General features: G+C 42.8%; 1 protein-coding gene across 3 annotated transcripts in view; it reads right to left on the reverse strand.

Annotated features, from left to right (window-relative positions):
• Positions 1 to 23,918, reverse strand: part of LOC140734940 (leucine-rich repeat-containing G-protein coupled receptor 5-like) — a 176,907-nt gene that overhangs the window by 82,219 nt on the left and 70,770 nt on the right. For all 3 annotated transcript variants that reach the window (XM_073059664.1, XM_073059663.1, XM_073059662.1), the window contains exons 3-4: positions 18,392 to 18,463; positions 7,302 to 7,373 (exon numbers count right to left, since the gene is read on the reverse strand). In XM_073059664.1, coding sequence (XP_072915765.1) covers positions 7,302 to 7,373; positions 18,392 to 18,463 — 144 coding nt within the window. The remainder of the gene's footprint in view (positions 1 to 7,301; positions 7,374 to 18,391; positions 18,464 to 23,918) is intronic.

Genomic DNA, 23,918 nt, shown 5'->3' on the forward strand with positions numbered 1-23,918 from the left:
ATGTTTCCTTGAATGGTTTCCGTGGTCTTTCCTTCGTGGCTGCCCGCGAGAGGACGAATCTCAGAGTTTTATTCAGGATACATACTTTGATGCCATCCCCTCCTTCTGGTGCTCCTCCCCCTTCCCTTTCTTCCGTGCTCTTCCGTCCTCTCCTATCAGATTCCCCCTTCTCCAGCCCTTTATCTCTGGCACCAATCAACTTCCCAGCTCTTCACTTCATCCCCTCCCCCCTCTCCCAGTTTCACCTCTCACCTATCACCTTGTGCTTCTTCTTCCCCTCCCCCACCTTTTAACTGTGACTTCTCCTCTTCCTTTCCAGTCCTGATGAAGGGTCTCGGCCTGAGACATCGACTGTTTACTCTTCTCCATACTGCCGCCTGACCTGCTGAGTTCCTGTAGCATTTTGTGTGCGTTGCTTTGATAATAAATGTACTTTAAATTTTTAACCTATTCTCAAAATAAATTATCAAAGGGCACACTATAGATGCAAAACTGAAATTATTTCTAAGTTATATGAAGGAATATCTTGATAGAATTAGTTTACTTTGTGATGGGCAAACCGAGTTTGAGATGAGGTCCAGTTGACCCTATTGACCTGTGCTGCTATTGAGAGAGGGGTTGGGAGGCGTCCAGCGCAGATGTAAGAGAGAGAGAGACAAAGAGACAAACACACCACGGGACACTGAACAAGCGTTGTGCATTCATATGAAGGTGGCTCACAGTGTAACAAGGTGCGACCGGTGGGGAACTGTTTGTGTGTCCACCCTCGCCTGGGTGACAGTTCTGCCACTGAAGAACGGTCGTATGTGGTATGGTCATAGTCGGTGACCACAACAGGAAGATCTACGGCAACGGCATCACCTCTCATCACCGCTCTCTCTCTCTCTCTCTCCAACGATATTCAAACAACTACCCCGACCTGAACTGAACTGAACTCTGCATCATATCATAAGACTGTATCCATTTACCCCTAGCTCTGAAAGAGCCTGGTTTTGATCCTATTTCCACACATATACATATATCCATATCTATATCATTGCTAATCTGTTTGATATATTTGCATTTATAGTACTGTATTGCTTAGTTTACTAATAAACACTATTAGATTCCAAAGTGTTTTTCATTTCTGCTGGTTCTTAACCCGGTCACGGGGTACGTGACAACTTATATTAAGAAGTCAATGCTTTCCTCTACATAGTGAGAGAAAGTGGTCAAAAGACTGAATAGGGAGGTCACGGACCATGAAAAGAAATATTGACGTGGGACCTACAGCTCTCTAGAAAGGAACCAAACCATGGAGAAAATAAGGTGTCTAGCTCAGTCTACAGTTGAGGAAGGTGGTGGGGAGAATGGCTCTTAATTTTAAAATGTTGTTCAATGATTCCTGTGATAGCAACCAGTTGAAAGAAAATTCCACAGAGGACTATGCCAGGAATGGGTAAGAAGATATGTGTTTATTTAATGTCAAGTAGTAAAATTGATTCCTTAAGGTTGTCATAGCCAGAGGAAGTAATGGGAATAAGCTCCCACTACCTATTAAATGCTCTCAATAGCATGTGTCTGAAATAGTCTCTGACAACCAAGTCCAGCTCCCGGCCTTTGCGTGTGGTTTAGCTACTAAATCTGGTGGTAAGGGCAAAGGTGGGTTACTGATGCCTTAAAACCAGATGCTTTGGGCAGATGGGACTCGTCAGCTGTGGCTGGCAGCTCATTGTGGAGAAGGAAAATTCTGATCTCAAACCTCCGCTGCCTTGCGGCTATACCCACTCATGGGGAAGGTTTCGGGAGTAAACCTCGATGAATATTCGGGAGCTGGAGCTCCTAAGGCAGTCCTACGCTGAGTTCAATGTTGACTGAGAACTCCTGCGATGCTGATGGTGCAAACTGTGTTGGTCTCTGCAGCTGTTTTGGATTCATCAGCCATTTGGAGAGGGGGAGCTTGCTGTCTGTAATGTACTGTGCTGGCTTGCTTATCACATAGACGGCCAGGATGCAGCATCCATGGTCACCCCCAACCAGCAGTGTCTATGTAAAATAACCATTATTTTCCACTCTCTTTCTTCCCCAAGAGTGCTGTCTGTTTAGACCATAAGGTATAGGGGCAGAATTAGGCCATTTGACCCATCAAGTCTGCTCTGCCAGTTCATAATGGCTGATCCACTCCCTCTCAGCCCCAATCTCCTGCCTTCTCCCCATATCCCTTCATTCCCTGACTAATCAAGGTTCTACCAACCTCTGCCTTGGAAAAGAGATTTCTCAAACCATGAGGGAAGAATGGAGATAACACGTTAACAAAGATCAGGCCTCCTTTTCCCACCTAGACCCTGTCAGTTTTGCAGAGATCACTTTGATTAAGCTCTGCACCACACACTTTCTATTTGTTAACTTGAGCTGACAATAACTCCTGCTATTTTGCATTGACTTTTGGTCATCTGTCCCCATTCAGGTCTATTATAACGAATACCCAGGTGGAGCCTGACAAGAATGCTGGGACAAATATTGCCATATGTCAGGCATTTGCAAAGCGCCAGGGTGGGACTGGCCAGGATCACTGAGGCCATTTGGTTAGCTCGAGGCTGTTAATCAGCGCAGAGCGAGCTGCCACTCTGCCTGAGAAATGGATTGCATCAATAAAATCAAATGGGAAAATTATATCTATGTTTGTGACACTGAGCACAAGGGTATAAAATGCTTGGCTAGAAGCTGAACGCACGTAAGATTGCTTTCCTAATGAGTAACAGATGTCCTTTGTTAGGGTCCCATTAGATCCTGCTGTACTTTTACAGATAGCTTGATACTACTGGCCATGGTACACAAGGGCACAGGTGCACGTGCACACACACACACACACTACATTGATTAGTGGGATATCTGTGCCCGGTAAATGGTCTGTGAATCCCACCAAACACCTTCATCTGTGTGGGAGGATGACATAATGATGTAAATTTTAAGCAATCATCTGTTACCTGCTTACTTTCGTTTCTCTCTGTACTTGGTAGTGTGACTGTCCTGCCTTGCCGCCATTTTAACTGTGTTTTCATCCCAATGAAATCCACATTCATTTCCATCTTGCTTCTTAAACTGCAGATGATCGGGTTCAGTTCCTATCACTGCCAGCAAGGAGTCTGTATGTTCTCCCCGTGACTGCGTGGGTTTCCTCTGGGTGCTCCAGTTTCCCCTCACAATCCAAAGATTTACCGGTCTGTAGGTTAATGGTCATTGTAAATTGTCCCTTGATTAGGCTAAGATTAAATTGGTGGTTTCTGAGCAGCACGGCTGGAAGGGCTTTTTGCACGTTGTATCTCAATAAATAAATAAATGTCAAGTTGGGGATTTCTTTGATAAAAAGGTCTCGATTATTAAAGATCAGAATTTGATTGTGCTTACCAAAATCATGATCGTAGAAAAAATAGAACTCTTTAGATTTCAGTGCAGAGATTGAATGGACAGATTTGTCACAGTTAGAACACCCTACATCATTAACTGAAACAGGAATTTTTTTTGGGGGGGGGTGGGTGCACCTTTAATTATTAGCAGTACCTAACATGGGGTCCTGTATGAACACACAAAAGAAATGCATGTGGACAGATTCACAGAGAAGCATAGAGTGCAAATGGAGAAACACGTGTGCACAAACATGCAGAAATTCGCAGTGTTGTGTATTTTATATTTGAGTAATATTTGAATAAACTTGTATAGAAATTGGTTGATTAAGTATTCCTGCCTATTTAAATAATTCATTACAGGTATAGATGCGTGAATTGCATACACCATCACTCTACCTCGTGATACGTGCGCCTCGCTTAAAGTAAAACACAAAGTTAGACTCCCATTTCAGACTCTCGGGTCTTCCCTTGAATTCGTTGAATGTTTTGAAGTTACAAAGCATAACACACAGAAACATACTGTTGCACACGTTGCCATAAACACTCACAACTGTACAAATAGTGGGAAACACATACACACTCTCCCGCAGTTACACACCCACAAAAACACACACACACACACACACACACACACACACACACACACACACACACACACACACACACACACACACACACACACACACACACACACACACACACACACACACACACTTAGTTTCACCAGTCACTTCCATTGTTGCGCTAAAAATCCATAAAGGGATAATGCGTTTTCTTCTGTGCTGATTATTGTGTTTTCTTCTTTGCTGCTGTTTCAGTTGTATTTTATACAGCTGTTGCATCCCCATAAAACTTTATTCATTCACTGGCGCCTCTCTCCCTCTCTCTGTCTCTCAGTGAATGGATGTAAAATATCATTGATGTTATTTCGTTGATGGAAGACCACAGTGCAGCTCCATCTTCACAGTCGCTCTCCTTTCACTCACCTTATTCTATCCCCGAAACCCACTGTAACACTTTGTCTGCAATCAGTCACAGGAAACAATTCCTCAAGCTGTGACAACATTGCAGGAACAATTACGGTTCATGTACGTAAGAATCACATATCACATATAAGTTACAGAGGTGAACATATAAAGAAGCACTTGAATTGGCACGGTGTAGAAGGCAATGGATTAATTGCTGGTGAACAAGACGAGTGTCTGTAGGTTGTTGATGGTCAGCATAGGAATAATTTGGAAAGAGATCTGTCTCTACACTGAATGTCACTACATACAGTACTCCGCGGAAGTCTCAAGCACACATACCATATATAGTTAAGGTGCCTAAGACTGTTACAGTCTTTTATGCATTGCACTGTACTGCTGCCAAAAAAAACCCAGATTTCACGACATATGTGAGTGATGATAAACCTGATTCTGATATGGGTCTCTATCGTGGACTGAGAGGCAGGGAGAGGAGAATCATGGTTGGGAAAAGGGGAATGGAGAGGGGAGGGTGCGGGAAGCACAGAGAGACATTCTGTAATGATCAATAAACCAATTGTTTGGAATCACCTTCCCTGGTGTCTCAGGGTGTCTGCACCCTCACCACCACCCGACCCTGGCACTCTTCCTTTGCCACCTGCCTCACACCACTCCCACAGCACACCACATATATATGTGCCTAAGACTCTTGCATAGTACTGTACGTATAAACACAAGCACGCAACTATAAATGGCTCAGGTTTGCTTCTGACAATGATCCACTGCCCTGGAAAACTAAGTCAGATATTTGGTTTTGGCTGGTTCTAATTCAAGATTCAAGTTTGCTTCATGTCATTTCCAGTACACAATATAAAGCAGAAAAAAATAATTGTTACTCCAAATCCGATGCAGCCCCCAAAAAACACAATAAGATAAAGAACACAATAAATGTAAATACATTAGAGAGCTTAAATTGATTGTATGACCATAAGTTGACACTTGGCAGAGGAGTAAACACAAAGCACACTGCAGATGCTGTGGTCAAATCAACATGTACAAACAAGCTGGAGGAACTCAGCAGGTCGGGCAGCATCCGTGGAAACAAACAGTCTCCAGCCCTTTGGTATGAACATCGAATTCTCTAACTTCCAGTAATTCCCTCCCTCTCCCTTCCCCCATCCCACTTTCACTCTGCCTCCTCCTCCAGCTGCCTATCACCTCTCTCATGATTCTGTCTTCTTCTACTACCCATAGTGCTTTCCCCTTACATTCCTTCTTCACCTCTCCTGCCTATCCCCTCCCTGCTTCCCCTCCCCCACCCCTTGATCTTTCCTCTGACTGGTTTTTCACCTGGCACCTACCAGCCTTCTCCTTCCCACCCTGCCCCCTCCTTCTTCAGTCCTGACCTAGGGTCTCGGCCCAAAACGTTAACTGTTCGTTTCCACGGATGCTGCCCGACCTGCTGAGTTCCTCCAGCGTGTTTGTACGTGGCAGAGGAGTGCTTGTCCATATGATGACTGACAGGAAGTGACGAAGTAGTGGTGGTTGTGGGTATGGAGGGGTGGGTGGAGGTGTTGATCAGCCTTACTGCTTGGGGAAAGTAACTGATTTTGGGTCTGGTAGGTCTGGCATGGATGTGACGGAGCCTCATCCCCAATGGGAGTGAGACGAACAGTCCATGAGCAGCGTAGCTGCTAACCTTCATGATGATTCTGGCCCTTTTTCAGCACTGTGTTATAAATATATAGTCCCAGTACACAGTACAAATTGTGTGTGTGTGTGATTATAAAGAGCTTTTTTCATTATGATGCTGGAAAGAATCAATGCATTTTTATCTTTGAGGATGAAGATCCACTGTTGGCTGACAGATGCAAAACTGCTAACGCAATACTGTCTACATCCTGTCTTCAAAATAATCTCAATTTAAGCATCAGTGGGTGCAACTGGATTGTTCCAGCACCACAAGGTCATTATTGATGTAAACTTCCATTGCTACAAAGTTAATGAATAAGCCCTTCCTTTCAAAATAGAAAGAATAACAATTTTATGTTTCCGATTCATATCTGTGGCAAATCATGTTAGGTGTATCCTGCAATTGAACCTCTATTCCTCTTACTGACAGAGAATAGAACATTATAAAATTTATTGACATAAATGCCGCTATAAATATGATTTAAATAAAACAGAATTTTTATTGGGGGTTATAAAATATGGCCAAAAACCACCCTAGAACATTAAGGCATCTCAAAGTGTGGGACATAGGATCACGCCTGCAGGCTAACTTGTTCTAAGGTTGCGAGGGCAGCAAGGTAGGGTAGCGGATAGCAGTTAGCACAATGCTTTACAGCACCAACGATCAGAAGACGGGGTTCAATTCCCACCACTATCTGTAAGGATATTGTACGTTCTCCCTGTGAGGGCGTCAATTTCCTCTGGGTGCTCCAGTGTCTTCCCACATTCTGAATGAAAAAGATGCCCAGGTTCGGGTTACTAAGTGGTGGGCGTGCTATGTTGGCACCAGAAGCATGGCGACTCTCGCAGAGCTGCCCCCAGCACATCCTCGGACAGTGCTGATGCAAAAAATGCTTTTCACTGTATGATCTGATGTTTTGATGTGCTGTACATGTGACAAATAAAGCTAATCTTGCCTGATCACACTGAAATTTTCAAATGTCAGCTGGAAGCTAAATGTTCCCACACAAAGGTGAGAATCAGTGTTGGCAGTAGTTTTAAATACAATGTATTAATGGTTTAGAAAGTGGTCACTAACTTTCCTTGTTAGGTCCAGGAAAAAGTAATGATGAGTGTTTCATCCTCATTGTAGAAAAGGAAAGGGAGCAATTATGATTGTCTTGCACCAAGTTCTGGATAGAGAGTTAATGGCAGGGCAGGGCAGCTTTCATACTGAAGTATATCCTGGAGTGTGCTCAAGGAGTTACAGTGTACTTACAGTGACTGAAGACTCCTCAGATTCTGTAGTGCCTCTTCAGGAACTGTCCATAGCTGATTATTCTGCAACATGCTGATTATTTGGGAGAGAAAAAAATCAATTGGTCAGGACAACGAGCCATCATTCTGTGCTATTTCCTTACATTTAAATTCTTAATAAGTTTATAAGGATTCAGCAGATGTTGGAAATCTTGTGCAACATACATAAAATGCTGGAGATACTCTGCAACGTGAGACAATCTGTAGAGGCTGAAAATCCAAAATAACACACACAAGACGCTGGAGGAACTCAGCAGGTCAGGCAGCATCTATGGAAAAGAGTAAACAGTTGACTTTACGGGCGAGACAACTTCTTCAGGACTAGAAAGGAAGGGGAGATGTCAGAGTAACAAGGTGGGGGGAGGGGAGGAATAAGTATAAGAGGGTGGCTGACAGGTGAAACTGGACAGGATGAAGTAAAGAGTGGAAAGTTGGTTGGTGAAAGAAATAAAGGGCTAGAGAAGGGGGAATCTGATAGGAGAGGACAGAAGACCATGGAAGAAAGGGAAGGGTGAGGTGAACAAGTCAGGCTGCATCTAAGAAGGGGAATAAACAGTCAATGTTTTGGGCTGAGAGCCTTCATCAGGACAGGAAAGGAATGGAACAAAAGCCAGGTTAAAATACTGGGGGACAGGGAAGAGTACAAGCTAGCAAGTGATAGGTGAGACCAGGTAAGGGAAATTCCTCCAACTTTCATCCTGCCCTCACATTTACTTGGGCCATCTCTGACTTCTCTTACCTCTTTCTCAATCTCCAGAGTCTGTCTATTGACATCTTTTACAAGCCTGTTGACCATACGTCTTCCTATCCAATCACTTGCAAAAATGCCATTCCCTTCTCCAAGTTCTTCAGTCTCTGCTGCATCTGTTCTAGAACATCTAAGATGTCCTTTTTTAAAACAATCGTGATTTCTCTTCAACCACCATCAATACTGCCTCACTCGTAGCTCCTCTATTTCCTGCATATCAGCCATCCTTTCACCCCTCCACTGTCATACCAAGGATAGGGACTCCCCTTATCCTTACCTCATGAGCCTCGGTATCAAGCACATATTCTCCACAACTTCCACCATCTCCAATGGGATCCAATCACTCATCTTTCACTCTCCCCATAAACTTTGGTTTCTGCAGGGATCGTTCTCTACATGGCTCCCTTGTCCACTTGTCCCTCCCCCCCTATCTCCCTCCTGGCACTTACCACTGTTACGGTAACAAGAGCTACAACTGCCCCTACACCTCCTCCTCGACTACCATTCAGGGCCCCGAACTATCCTTCCAGGTGAGGCAACTCTTCACCTACAAGAACGTTGGGGTCATCTCTTGTACCTGGCACTCCCAGCACAGTGAAACCATTAGACATAGCAGCAGAATTGGGCCATTTCTTTTAGCGGTTATGCAGATGAATTACCAGACGTATCATTGTAAACTGGGTCTATTTGAATTCGCATGAATAAATTCAAAGTACCTGGTGTGGTTATCAACCTCTGACTTGGCCACCAGTTCAAAGAAAGGGGTAAATCAATCAGTTATTTTTGAAAGCGGGAAGCTGCTGATGCAAAAACTCTGAAGTCAAAGCAGGAAATTCTGGAAATGCTCAAAGGTTCCAAGATTTCAAAGGTACATTTAATGTCAGAGAAGTGTATACAAAATACATTCTGAAATTCTTTTTCTTCACAAGCATCCACGAAAACAAGGGAGTGCCCCAAAGAATGACTGTCAGTTAAACGTTAGAACCCCAAAGCCCCCTCCAGTTCCCCCCCTCCCTTGCACAAGCAGCAAGGCATTGCCTCCCTCCCCCACCTCAAAGACATTTTATTGTTAAAGTATGCACGTACAATAAAACTCTGGTATTTGTCTTCTCCAGAAAGTCATGAAATACAGAAAGACTATGGGTATTGATGACAGAAAAGACATCAACTCCCCCCAACCATATGAAAAAGAAAAGAAACAAAACTCACGGGTTCCAAAACTCCCCCCTCCTCTGCAGCAAAGAACAGCCACAATAACAGTCACTAACCCCCCCAAAAAAAATCTCCAATCCCTGACACCCTCACTCACAGAAAAGAACAGAGACAGTAGCACCAAGCCCCCAACCCCCCCTCCACACACCAAAAATTAACAGATCACCCGCCCGCCAACCGGCTACAAGAAAGAAAACTGAGGAAACCAATACAGTATAAAGTACAGTCCAATAATCACATAAACCTCAGAATATGGGAAACATCATTTCGTCTGCATACGAGGAGAGCGGCTGCATGAACTCAGTCCTTCCGTAAAGAGTGACCACTGACCTGGGTCCGAACATGTCGAACCAGGTCCAAACGCCACTAATCCAGGTCGAATGTGCCGATCCGGGGCCGAACAGGCTGACCCAGGTCCAAACACCGCCGATCCGTATCGAACGTGCCAATCTGGCTGCTGAGTAAATCTGTTGGGAGTCATCTCTGACCCCCTCTGCATTCAACTCGAATCTTCAGTCCTCCTTGTCGCTTTCAGATGGGGTAATTCATGACCCCGCACTGCGTCTTGGGTTTTTTTCCATGAGTTAGCTTGTGTTCTTGGACCCTTTCAGCCTCTTGTCTCTGATCTCCAGAGGCAGCTCTCCAGACACGGCATAGTGCTGGATCGTTCGATCGAGTTCCTAACTATATGTCACAGGCTTGCACGAGGAAATCTGCAGATGCTGGAAATTCAAACAACACACACAAAATGCTGGTGGAACGCAGCAGGCCAGGCAGCATCTATCGGGAGAAGTGCTGTCGACGTTTCGGGCTGAGACCCCTCGTCAGGACTAACTGAAAGGAAAGATACTAAGAGATTTGAAAGTAGGAGGGGGAGGGGAAAATGCGAAATGATAGCAGAAGACCGGAGGGGGTGGGATGAAGCTAAGAGCTGGAAAGGTGATTGGCAAAAGTGATACAGAGCTGGAGAAGGGAAAGGATCATGGGACGGGAGGCCTAGGGAGAAAGAAAGGGGGAGGGGAGCACCAGAGGGAGATGGAGAACAGGCAGAGTGATGGGCAGAGAGAGAGAAAAAAAACAAACAACTAAATATGTCAGGGATGGGGTAAGAAGGGGAGGAGGGGCATTAACGGAAGTTAGAGAAGTCAATGTTCATGCCATCAGGTTGGAGGCTACCCAGCCGGTATATAAGGTGTTGTTCCTCCAACCTGAGTGTGGCTTCATCTTGTCAGTAGAGGAGGCCATGGATAGACATATCAGAATGGGAATGGGACATGGAATTAAAATGTGTGGCCACTGGGAGATCCTGCTTTCGCTGGTGGACAGAGCGTAGGTGTTCAGCAAAACGGTCTCCCAGTCTGCGTCGGGTCTCACCAATATATAAAAGGCCACACCGGGAGCACCGGACGCAGTATACCACACCAGCCGACTCACAGGTGAAGTGTCGCCTCACCTGGAAGGACTGTCTGGGGCCCTGAATGGTGGTGAAGGAGGAAGTGTAAGGGCAGGTGTAGCACTTGTTCCGCTTACAAGGATAAGTGCCAGGAGGGAGATCGGTGGGAAGGGATGGGGGGGACGAGTGGACAAGGAAGTCTGCGGAAAGCAGAAAGGGGGGGGGGGGGGAGGGAAAGATGTGCTTGGTAGTGGGATCCCGGTGGAGGTGGCGGAAGTTACAGAGAATTATACGTTGGACCTGGAGGCTGGTGGGGTGGTAGGTGAGGACAAGGTTGGCGGGTGGATGGGGTGAGGGCAGATGTGCGGGAAATGGGAGAGATGCGTTTGAGAGCAGAGTTGTTGGTGGAAGAAGGGAAGCACTTTTGTTTAAAAAAGAAAGACATCTCCTTTGTACAACACACACAAAATGCTGGTGGAACACAGCAGGCTAGGCAGCATCTATAGGGAGAAGCGCTGTCGACGTTTCGGGCCGAGACCCTTCATCAGGACTAACCGAAAGGAAAGATAGTAAGAGATTTGAAAGACATCTCCTTTGTCCTGGAATGAAAAGCCTCATCCTAAGAGCAGATGAGGCAGAGACGGAGGAATTGTGAGAAGGGGATAGCATTTTTGCAACAGACAGGGTGGGAAGAGGAATAGTCCAGGTAGCAGTGAGAAGCTGTAGGCTTATATTAAGTCACAGGCTTGCAACAGTTTCTGTAACACAAACAAGACAAAAAGAACGAGCGAAAGGCATAGAAAAAGTGGAATAATTGGATAGATTTGCTATCTGAAAGATGCTGCCCAAGGAATTGTTTGCTAGCACCATCTTAGAGTCCATGTTCAGCAGAACTGTGATGACAGAAATAGAGGCAATGAATGTTTCAGGGTGATGACTTTTCATCATAAGTACTTTTTGTTAATGAAAAAGATTCTCTCAATATCTGCCCAGATGTGACAGTAAAAATAGAAAGCAAGTTGTACTCTATGCTCACATGTTAGTTCAATAATGAGGGGGTGCTATAGTATCTTCTTTCAAATACCTTTTCAGAGGCATGAGAAGATAGTGAACCACTAATCATGGAAGATCAGGGAAGTTCTACCAACATCATTTAAACAAGTTACTGGTCACAGGCCTGGTATGGAAACACCTTTGCCTTTGAATGGAAAATCCTACAAAAGGTGGTGAATTTGGCCCAGTACATCACAGGTAAAACCCTCCCAACCACTGAGCACATCGACATGAAAAGCTGTCATAGGAAAGCAGCGTCCATCATCAGAGATCCCCACCACCCAGGCCGTGCTCTTTTCTGGCTGCTATCAGGACTCGCACCACCAGGTTTAGGAACAGTTGCTACCCCACAGCCATTGGCTCTTGAACAAAGGGGATAACCACACTCACTTGCCCATCCACTGAGGTGTTCCCACAACCGATGATCACACTTTAAGGACCCTTTATCTCATTAACTGATGTTCTCACTATTTATTGCTATTTATTTATATTTGCATTCGCACAGTTTGTTGCCTTCTGCACTCTGGTTGATCTTTCACTGATCCTGTTATAGTTACTATTCTATCGATTTGCTAAGTATGCCCGCAGGAAGATGAATCTCAGGGTTGTATATGGTGACATATATATACTTTGATAATAAAATTTACTCTGATTTATTAAGTCATTTACCATGATCCTGTTCCTGACTGGTGCATTTTCTGCAGTTTAAAAAGTACTTCATTTATCATGAGATGCTTTGGGACTTAACAGGTTTTAAACACTGAAAAATCCCCAAGTTCTTCCTCTTTTTAGCAAAAATGTTGCTAAGTCATGGCTTTTACATATTTTTACTGATAATGAATTGAAAACAGAGCGATATCTTTCTCAGAAATACTCACTAAGTCAATGCTGGCAGCCATACAGTGCATTTGGCACCAGTAAGACTGTGGGGGAAATGAGTTTCTACAAAAGTCATTAATAGTCCAGCTTGGGCAGTTTACTGACATTGTGTGGACTTCAGAATCCGTTGCATGCTTTAATTGCTGGCACAGTGAGAAGCCTGATATTTCACTACATTTCACCTGGTCTCAATTGCTTGCCTTTGGCAACCAATAACTGGATCTGAATGTGCTAACCATTGCATAAGCAGTCAAACTCAATTGAAAATAAAACCACGAGCAGGATGTTTTCCAGGATAAAGTGTTTGGAATAACTCTATACCATTGTATTTTAGAGTTTATTGAATGATTTAAATTTATTATAGCAAGGCAGTTTATAATCTTGAGGGAAGTTATCCTAAAAATAAAAGTAACTTTATTTTCTTACGTTTGTTCCCTGATCATACTCTCTAACTCCATGAGTTGTAACCTTGGATGGAGGCATTTTGTCTCATAAACAATTTTTGCTAGATTACGATAAAAAGGCAGATGGTAGGTAGGTTCAGCCAATGTTAATCTTTCAGTTAACATGCGGACCTCTCTGTGGGCGATTAATTCCCTCAGTGACCTGAGGCTGTTGGTTTGAAGGTATACTCTGAATTTTGTCACATATAATCCATTACTTTGAGTTGCATTTACAGATGGGGGCTCAGTGGCAAGCTGGGTTGTTTAGTTGTCTCATAGCTCCTGTGATCTGAGTTTGATTCTGCTTTCTTGTGCTGTCTGAGTCGAACTTGCACATTCTCACTGTGACTGTGTGGGGTTCCTCGGACATCTCAATGAAGAGCTGATTGTTAGGCTATCTGGCCACTGCAATTTGTCCCAAGTGTAGGTGGCTTGGGGGAGAATCTGCAGGATTAGCGGGGGTGGAGGAGGGGGTTGTACTGTTTATTTATTTATTGAGCTACATTGCGGAATTGGCTCTTCCACCACTTCAATACATCCTAGCTTAATCATGGGAAAATTTACAGTGACCAATTAACCTACCAACCGGCAAGTCTTTGGACTGGGGGAGGAAACCAGAGAACTTGGAGGAAACCCACAAGGTCACGAGGAGAATGTACAAGCTCCTTACAGGCATCGGCGGGAATTGAACCAGGGTTGCTGTTACTGTAAAGTGTTGTGCTAACCAGGAGTGAACAGAATGGTTTCCAGGAAAATAAGTGGTGGAATGGGATTGTGCTGAAAGCTGAATAGATCTCTTTGATGCTATAAGGGAATATCTAAAACTCAGACAAACTTTGATAGATGTGTGGTGGAGAGAAGATTATCTGGTTGCATCACAACCTGGTATGGAAACACAAAACCCTTGAATGGAAAAGCCTACAAAAAGTAGTGGATATGTCCCAGTCCATCACAGGTAAAGCCCTCCTCTCCATTTAACACATCTACATGGAGCATGGAGTGTCGTCACAGGAAAGCAGCATGTATCATCAGGGACCCCCACCACCCAGAACATACTCTCTTTCTCATTGTTGCCATCAGGATAAAGATACAGGAGCCTCAGGACTCACACCATCAGCTTCAGGAACAGTTATTACCCATCAGCCATCAGGCTCTTGAACCAGTGGGGATAACTTCACTCATTTGCCCCGTCACTGAACTGTTCCCACAACCTATGGACTCACTTTCAAGGATCCTTCATCTCCTGTTCTCAATATGTATTGCTTATGTATTTATTATCATTGTTTTCTATTTCTTCTTTCTATTATTAATATTCGTTTCTCTCTTTTGTATTTACACAGTTTGCTGTCTCTTGGTTGTTTGTTTGTCCGGTTGGGTGCAGTCTTTTATTAATTCAACTATGTTTATTTACTGAGTCTGCACGCAAGAAAATGAATCTCAGGGTTCTATATGTGACATGTATATTCTTTGATTATAAATATACTTTGAGTACTTAGACATTATTCAGGTCACTGCAGCAAGTATTGGCGATGGGAAGATCTACAATTCAACTGGAGGAAGAATCTCGGCAGCACCTTCAAAGGATGTTTGCTGTGCAAGACGCTTGTTTACTTTGTTGAGATTGCATGTTGAAAGATGACAATGATTAACTCACCTGTAACCAGCAGCAATAGAAAGTTAATGTCATTAATTTAAATAGGGTTGTGACGATTTTGAGATCTGCGGAATACTCCAAAATCTGGTACATAAGTAATTCCATTTGTTCTTAGAATTAGGTTTAGAATACTTCTAGCCGTTCCTCAATAAACTTTTAGGCTGATAATTTTTTATAATGTAAGACATTTTTGCTAAGTATATGGAGAGGTGGTGTTTAGAGGTCTATGGGCCAAACACAGGAAACAAGACTAGCTTGGTAGGGACTGTGGTCGGGATGGATGAGTTGGGTTGAAGGGCCTGATTTTATGCTGTAATACTGTATGACTCTGTAATAGGAAAAATCAAAATTTGGATCTTCATTTTTTCTGATTAATAATGTATAAATTATGTTTTACAATGTTGTTGTTTAAAAAGTAATACTTAGTAAAATATGGATAAAATTTAAAACTAAGGTATCACAACCATGGTTTTGAAATCGACCAAAAATTAATATTATCAAACACATACAATTATATAAGTCACAATGGTGTACAGATCGTCTGCTGCCCTTGATTGAGCCCCTTCCAAAAATATCTAGAAAATAGTTAGAAGAAAATAGTATACCACTTTTATAATATTCCTCCAAACAAGCAACCTCCTATCTCAACCCCCACCACCCCCAACCAGGATTTTAAGTCTGAGTTTATCTCTCTTTGCTTCTAAATACCTCTTTAGAACAATTCTCTTCACACCTTGCCCCACTTCCTTTACAGAAACCAAATACATTATCTGTCAACAACTGTTTACTTGACAAAGACCTTTTATGTATCCCTCTTGGGAGTGTATGTTCTAAACCTCTCTGGCTCAATGCGATGTGTATTCGGCAGCAGAAACAAACACTTTCCTAATAGGCAGAGAAGATGATTAATGAACAGACCTCAAATTACAACCCTTTCACTTAGCTTCAAATAGGTTCTCTGGAAAAGTGTACTGCAATACCCACTCGTTCACATTGAAATTTTATGGCTAAGAAACAGGAGCAGGAGTAGGCCATTCAGCCCATTGAGCCTGCCCCACCATTCAATAAAATTATGGCTGATCTGGCCATGGATTCATCTCCACCTACCTGCCTTTTCCTCATAACCTTTAAATCTCCTACTCTGCAAAAATCTATCCAACCTTATCTTAAATATATTTACTGAGGTAGCCTCCACTGCTTCATTGGGCAGAAAATTCCACTGATTCACTGCTCAGATTTCAGATTTCAGATTCAGATTTAGTTTATTGTCATTTAAAAACCACAAATGCAATGCAGTTAAAAAAATGAGATAACGTTCCTCCAGAATGATATCAACAAAGCACATGACAAAATAGACTACACCAGAAAATCCACATAACGTTTGGCAATCCCCAATCCAGAGTCCAGAGAGGCTGCTGCGTATTAATATCGCGCTACCATCTTAGCACGTTCCCCAGAAAGGAGCTCCAAATCCACCAGACAAAACAAGACCAAAAACTAAAGCTACAAGACCTGCACAAAACCACATAGTTACAACAGTGCAAACAATACCATAATTTGATTTAAGAAAAACAGACCATGGGCACGGTAAAAATAGTCCAAAGATGTTAAAAGGCTATAAGTTTGAAAGAAACCACCACACAGTTTCCACAAGTCTGGAAAAGCAGTTCCTCCTCATCTCCGTCCTAAATCTACTCCCCCAAATTTTGAGGCTATGTCCCTTAGTTCTAGTCTCACTTACCAATTCAATGTTTTAATACATAACATTGAAAAGAGAGAGACAATTGCTTGTTATGCCGCTGATGTTTAGTATAGTAATGAAGGTCTTCCATCTCCCAAGGTGTTCAGGGCTTCCTTCATCATGTCAGTAACTTCCTCTTGGTTTTCACTCCTGTCAGTCATGCAAGACCCAGGTGGAGACTCAGGAATACTTCCACACTCTAGTGTAGAAGGATTCTTCATTGCTGTTTCCATAATAGTTATTTTTGACCAGTCAGGGTTGTTAGCCCGGAGCTGAACCCCCAAACCTGGAGGACTGGTGGACCAATCTCAGTCAGGCATCCACCCCTTTGACCTGTTTGGCTTGGGTGACCCTACCAAGAGCCAAAGCATAAAGCCAACATAGCTCTGTGGGTCATTGAGGCACGCAATCCTCCAAACCCATTGACAAGGTTTTGGTGCTCTACGAGGATAAAATGTTGATATACTGTTTAGTAGTTCCAAACATGCACACATGCAAAAAAAAGTTGTGGCTAAAAGGGTCCTGAGATATGAAGTACACTCTTTTTAAACAAAATAGTTTTACCCTTTAACAATCATGAATACAAGGCGATGCTAATTTTTTGACATTTCCGTTATATTGTGCTTAAGTGAACATTGACCTGAATTTCTGCAAGGTTAATATTCACTACAATCAAATACAATGAAACAGTAGTCAACAATAAAAATGACTACGAATAAATTGTAGAAAATAATACCAGTTAAGTTAATCACATTACAAATATGATAACACTTCTAGAAAAATCTGTCAACATTTTTTTTACCACATATTTGTCCCTATGTTTTAATATTTAAACTCCAGGCCCAGCCAGATGGACCAACATGATCAAATTCATTGTCCTTACCTGTCCATGGCAAGTTTAGACCATAAGACCTAGGAGCAGAATTAGGCCATTTGGCTCATTGAGTCTGCTCTGCCATTTCATCATGGTCGATGTATTTCCCTCTCAGTCTCAACCTCCTTTCTTCTCCTCATAACCCTTTGTACCCTGATTAATCAAGAATATATCAACCTCTGACTCTAATATATCCAATGACTTATCCTCCATAGCTACATGTGACAAAGAATTCCACAGAGTCATCACTCTTTGGCTAAAGAATTTCCTCCTCATCTCCATTCTAAATGGACATCCCTCTATTCTGAGACTGTGTCCTCCAGTCTTGGACTTCTCCAAATCAGGAAGCATCCTCTCCACATCTACTCTATCAAGGCCTTTCAACATTCGATAGGTTTCAAGGAGATTCCCCCTTATTCTTCTGATTTCCAGTGAGTACAAGCCCAGAGCTATCAAAAACTCCTCACGTGACAAGCCTTTCAATCTCAGAATCATTTTTGTAAACCTCCTTTGAACCCTCTCCAACGTCAACACATCCTTTTTTTAGAAAAGGGGCCCAAAACTGCTCACAGTACTCAAAGTGAGGCTTCAGCAGTGACTTATAAAGCCTCAACATTACGTCTTTGCTTTTCTAGTCCACTCTTCTTGAAATGAATGCTAACACGGCATTTGCCTTCCTCACCACCAACTCAACCTGCAAATTATCCTTTAGGGAATCCTGCACAAGGACTCCCAAGTCCATTTGCACCTCATAATGTTAATCATAAATTACGCTTGGGAAGGTAATTTTCATTGGTAAAAGATAATTTTATAAATGGCCACATTTTTAAAGCAGAGCAATTTAAACCACAGCAGTATCAGCTGAGTCAGATCATACCAGTTTCCCAACAGCTAAGTCTAATTTAACTTTTTGAGAATGAAATCCAATTCAGATTCAGGTCACCATGTTCTAGAGGACAAAGCCAAATTTCATCATTTTTGTTGTTTGGTCCATGAACAAAAAACTTCACGATCTAAGCTACATAAGTTAGCAAATAAAGGAAAAGCTTACTTACAGGACTTTAAGATTGTAAAGACCGTCAAATGCTCCCATAGGGATGTTCGTCAAGTCATTTCCTGCAAGACGCCTGTGGGGAGGAGGGGGGAGAATAATCAAACACATTTCTTCATGTGGAATTCATTTAAAAGCTAAGAATTGCAACATAAATACACAAAAATAAGAATTTCCATTATAAAAAAAATCTCTGCAGACTGCAGTGAATAGTTCCTCAGTAAAAGCCACATTAATCCTCAAAGTACATGAAAATAAAGGCATCATGCATTGAGAAAAACATTTTATACTTAAATTAAGAAATAAATGGCATTAAAATTGTGAGGTTGATACATTGTGCAAGGCTGATACATTAGGGGCATTTAAAAGACTCTTAGGTGTATGTATGAAATTGTCATCAGTCTGGACTAATCGTCACAGGCAACAAATCCAAGCACCACTAGGAAGAGAAGCAGTCACAAGAACTTGGAGCCGAATGCCCTCAAAACCATGAAAATGCATATCATCTTCAGGAGAAATGAGTCTCCTCTCTACCCACTCATCATCAACAACTCTAGTTAGCACCTTTGCAACATTCACATTCTTGGGAATCATTATTTCACAGGAATAATGTGGGAGAACCATATTTCCTTCATTATCAAAAAGGCTCAGCAGAGAACGCATTTCTTGTGCCAGTAGGTAAAATTATGTCTTCCTCAGTATACAATTCTATACTGCATAGAGAGCAGCCTCACACCAACCATTACTGTCTGGTTGGTGCAACATCCACTACAAAAACTATAGCGAACTGTCAGCAACACATACAAAACGCTGGTGGAACGCAGCAGGCCAGGAAGCATCTATAGGGAGAAGCACTGTCAACATTTTGGGCCAAGACCCTTCGTCAGGACAACTGCGAACTGTCGTGTCAGCAGAGAAGGTCATTGACTGCAGTCTCCCGTCACTGCAGGACAAATCATTGCAGACACTGCCCACCCAAAGGCACCCTTTTGGATAACACTATAGGGCTACTAAAACCAAAAAAAAACTTCACACAATCTTAAAAGTTTCTTCCTCAGCATCAAATTCCAGTTAGAATCATCTGATTGACCATTCTAGTTATTTCACTCCACCCTCCTCTATCCCTCTATTACTGCACGATAAATATATTAAACCACTTTTTATAATGCAGCTTACATTGTAAATAAATACTGGCATTTATGTGTTTATGCATATTTTATTCCATGTCTGTACTTTAACCTCTAACTTTATTTTTATTTAATGCTTTAGTCTTTATAACTGTTAGATGTTGTTACTAACTGCATGTTGCACCTTGACCAATACACCAAATTCCCAATACGTGTAAATGTATACAGCGGATAAAGTTAATCTTTGATCCTTGAAAGAGGAAAGGAAAGGCTGTTTAAAAGGCAAACATGAGGAAATCTGCAGATGCTGGAAATTCAAGCAACACACACAGGACTGACGAAGGGTCTCGGCCCAAAGCGTCGACAGTTCTTCTCCTATAGATGCTGCCTGGCCTGCTGCATTCCACCAGCATTTTGTGTGTGTGGCTGTTTAAGAGTGAAGGGTTAGACTGATCTTCAAGTAGGTTAAAGGATCAGCAGAGTATCATGGGCCAAATGGCCTTGACATTTATTTTTCTACGTTCAATATTCTATGTTTATTTCATTTTCTAATAGTTGGTTGGTATTGCTGCTATTCCAAAATGTCCCTGAGAAGGGGATGGAGAGACACCTTATTGAATCATTGCAGCCTTGATGTTGAACAAACTCATGTATTGGTGTTGGGATGAGATGGGGGTTTCCAGGATATTAACCCTAACAAAGCTGAAGAGTAACGTACACTCAGTGGCCACTTTATTAGGGACACCAGTAGACCTGCTCGTCAATGCAAATATCTAATCAGCCACTCATGTGGCAGCAACTCCATGCACAAAAGTATGTAGATATGGTCAAGAGGTTCAGCAGTTGTTCACAGCAAACATCAGAATGATGAAGGAATGTGGTCTAAGTGACTTTGAACTTGGAATGATTGTTGGTGCCAGATGGAGTGGTTTGTGTTTCTCAGAAACTGCTTATTTCAACATTTAAGAGAAGTTTGGATAGGTACATGGATGGTAGGGATCTGGAGGGGCTATGATTCTGGTGCAGGTCAGTGGGAGTAGGAAGGTTAAATGGTTCAGCATGGACTAGATGGACTGAAAGGCCTGTTTCTGTGCTGTACTTTCCTATGACTCTATGGCTCTATTCAATCATCTCTGACCTGTGTCTTGTGGAGAGTGGAAAGGAGAATGAGGAGTTTGGCCATTTACCGCATGATGTCCTCATCGACAAAGGCCATCATATGGCTGTTCCAGTTAAGTTTCTGGTCAATTATGACCCCTCAGGATGTCAATGCTGTTAGAGCTTCAGTGATAGTGGGCATAATTACCATATCTGTTATCAGACATTGTTGGGTGGGCACAGATGTGGAATGAACTTTACTTGCTGTTTAGTAGCTGAAACCTGAAAGTTGCCCAAGTCTTTCAGTATGTAGGTATTGATTTTCAAAGGAGCTGCTAAGTTCAAAGGAACTGGAACAAGATACTGTGCAAACATCAGCAGATAACCCTATGTTTTGACAGAGCTACGCTCATGGGTAAAGAAGCAGAAACTACTTGAGCCTGGGCCACCACCTTGATGAACGTCCGCAGAAATGTCCTTCATTCTGAGGAGCAGTAGGTAGACATTACCTAAAGGGCCATAAACTAGGGTAAACACAGCCAATGATTGAAGGAATTAAGTATTAAACCAGGCATGAGTTCAGATTTATTTATGAGTCCTCATAATTTACAGACAAATGATATTTTCTCTGCAATGAATGTATTAATGAATCATTTGATACACTATTTAGATAAGTTTTGAAGAAAATTCTGGAGCTTTGCTGATTATTCTCTCTTACTCTCCAATTTGCTAGTCAGCAAAGAAGAAAGGTGTTCAATAGCCACTCCTCTGATGGATGTCCAAAGACTCTCGAAAGGTTTTAAATGACAACTGGTTATAATGGTTATCAGTGCGCTTTAGCCCGAAATTCTGCAAATGCTGCAAGTCCAAAGCAACATGCACAAAATGCTGGAGGAACTCAGCAGGTTAGGCAGCATCTAAGGAACTGAATAATCAGTCGAAGATTTGGGTCAAGACTCTTCTTCAGCGCTGAGAGGGAAGGGGGAAATGGTGGGGAGGGGAGGGGAAGGAGTCTAGGGGAAGGTGATGGGTGAAGCCAGGTGGGTGGAAAAGGTCAAGGGCTGGAGAACAAGGAATCTGTTAAGAGAGGAGAGTGGACAATAGGAAAAAGGGAAGGAGGAGGGGACCCAGGGTGAAATAATAGGCAGGTTAGAAGACATGAAAGGTCAGAGCAGGGGATAGAGGAGGCAGAGGGGGAGTTGTGTTCACTGAAAATGCCATCAGGTCAGAGGGTACCCAGATGGAATAGAAGGAGTTTCTCCTACACCCGGAGGGTGGCCTCATCATGGCACACAAGGAGGCCATGGACTGACACGTCGGAACAGGAATGGGAATCAGAATTAAAATGATTGGCCAGTGGGAAATCCTGCTTTTGGCAGATAGTGCAGAGGTGCTCAATGAAACGGTACCCCAATTTACGATGGCTCTCAGCAATGTAGAGGAAGCTGCATTGGGAGCACAGACTGACGTTAATATTTCATTATCAATAGCAGTTTGTGAGCAAGGTAAAGCAGAGTATGTCTTTTCAAAAGCTCAAAGAGTCATGGAATGAGCGTGAAAAAACAGGTCCTTTGCTATCTATACTGACCAACAACCCCTGATCACACTAATTCCATTTTCCTCTCTCATCTCTGTATACTCTTCCTCCAATATTCCTGTCACCTGGCTGCAATAGGAGGCAATTTAGGGTAGCCAGTTACCCTATCAACCAGCACCTTTGGCGTGTGTGAGGAAACAATGTGATCACTGAAAGTACAGACAGGAGCCAAAATTGGTAAGGGACACTGATTTGAACTGCTGCTCTCAGATGAAGAATTGTGACTGAGGTATGTCAGGAAGAATAAATGAGATTTGAATTATGTACATGAATCAAAATTACAGGAAAAAAGATGGATGAAAAGAAAGAAATAATACATTTTCAATACTGGCTCTCTTCTGAGGGAATTAGTCCACACATAAAATATAGCCAAAATATAGCTTTTTTTTCCCTTTGCTATGAAGGTCAGTAAAGAAATTTCATGTCCTGAATGTTAGTTCTATTCATAAACAATGAGAAAATCTGCAGATGGTGGAAATCCAAAGCAACACATACAAAATGCTGGAAGAAATCAGTAGGCCAGGCAGCAACTGTGGAAATGAATAAACAGTCGACGTTTCAGGCCGAGACCCTTCTTCAGGACTAGAAAGGAAGGGGGAAAATGCCAGAATAAAAAGGTGGGGGGAGGGCAAAGAGGCTAGCTGGAAGGTGATAGGTGAAGCCAGGTGGGTGAGAAAGGTCAAGGGTGGAGAAGAAGGAATCTGATAGGAGAGGAGAGTGGACTACAGGAAAAAGGGAAGGAGGAGAGGATCCAGAGGGATGTGATGAGCAGGTATGAAGAAGTAACAGCTCAGAGTGGGGGGCAGAGGAAGAGGGGAGTGGGGGTTGATTTTTTTTTACTGGTAGAAGATTTATGCCATCAGGTTGGAGGCTACCCAGACAGAATATAAGGTATTCCTCCACCCTGAGGATGGCCCTAACTTGGCACAAGAGGAGGCCATAGGCCAACATGTTGGAATGAGAATAAAATGTTTGGCCACCAGGTGGTTCCGTTTTTGGTGGATGGAGCTGGGATGCTTGTCAAAGTGGCCCCCAATTTATGATGGGTCTCACCAATGCAGAAGGAGGCCGTATCAGGGGCACCCGGCACAATAGACGACCCCAGCAGATTCGCAGGTGAAGTGTTGCTTCACCTGGAAGGATTGTTTCGGGCCCTGAATGGAGGTGATGGAGGAAGAGAATGGGCAGGTGTAGTTCTATCCACCTGAGAGTGAGCAAGGAAAACTTCCTGACTCCTGTGCTTGGGCACCGGTGTGCATAATTTGCTCTCTAAAGTCTGGGTAATTCTGTTTTTTAGCAATCAGTGGTGATTAACATGTACATTACTTTCAATGTACTTTGTTTCCACCTTAATCCTGTTTTCAGTGGCATCTGGAAATTTTCTTTAGCAATTTCGGTCAGCTGGAAGAATTTACCCACTGTTCTACACACAGGAATAAACACAGAACCTAACTCATCAACAATAATCCTCAATGTGAGTGTCTGTGAGCCATGAGGTTTAGAACCTTAAATATTTTTTCTTTTTTTCCAGTGTTTATGAATGCTAATTTTTTTTAAAAAAAATCTCTGTCTTGGATCATTGGTTCTGTTATAAGTTCCAGTAGCCTGGCCAGAGGGATAGAGGTTCTTTTATTTCTTGGCTGCATTCCTGTGGCTTTTTTTTTAATGGACCTGGGGTCCATTACTCAGCCATTAGCTGCGAGACAGAT

This window comes from Hemitrygon akajei, chromosome 10 (assembly GCF_048418815.1).
Source record: "Hemitrygon akajei chromosome 10, sHemAka1.3, whole genome shotgun sequence".
NCBI lineage: Eukaryota > Metazoa > Chordata > Chondrichthyes > Myliobatiformes > Dasyatidae > Hemitrygon > Hemitrygon akajei.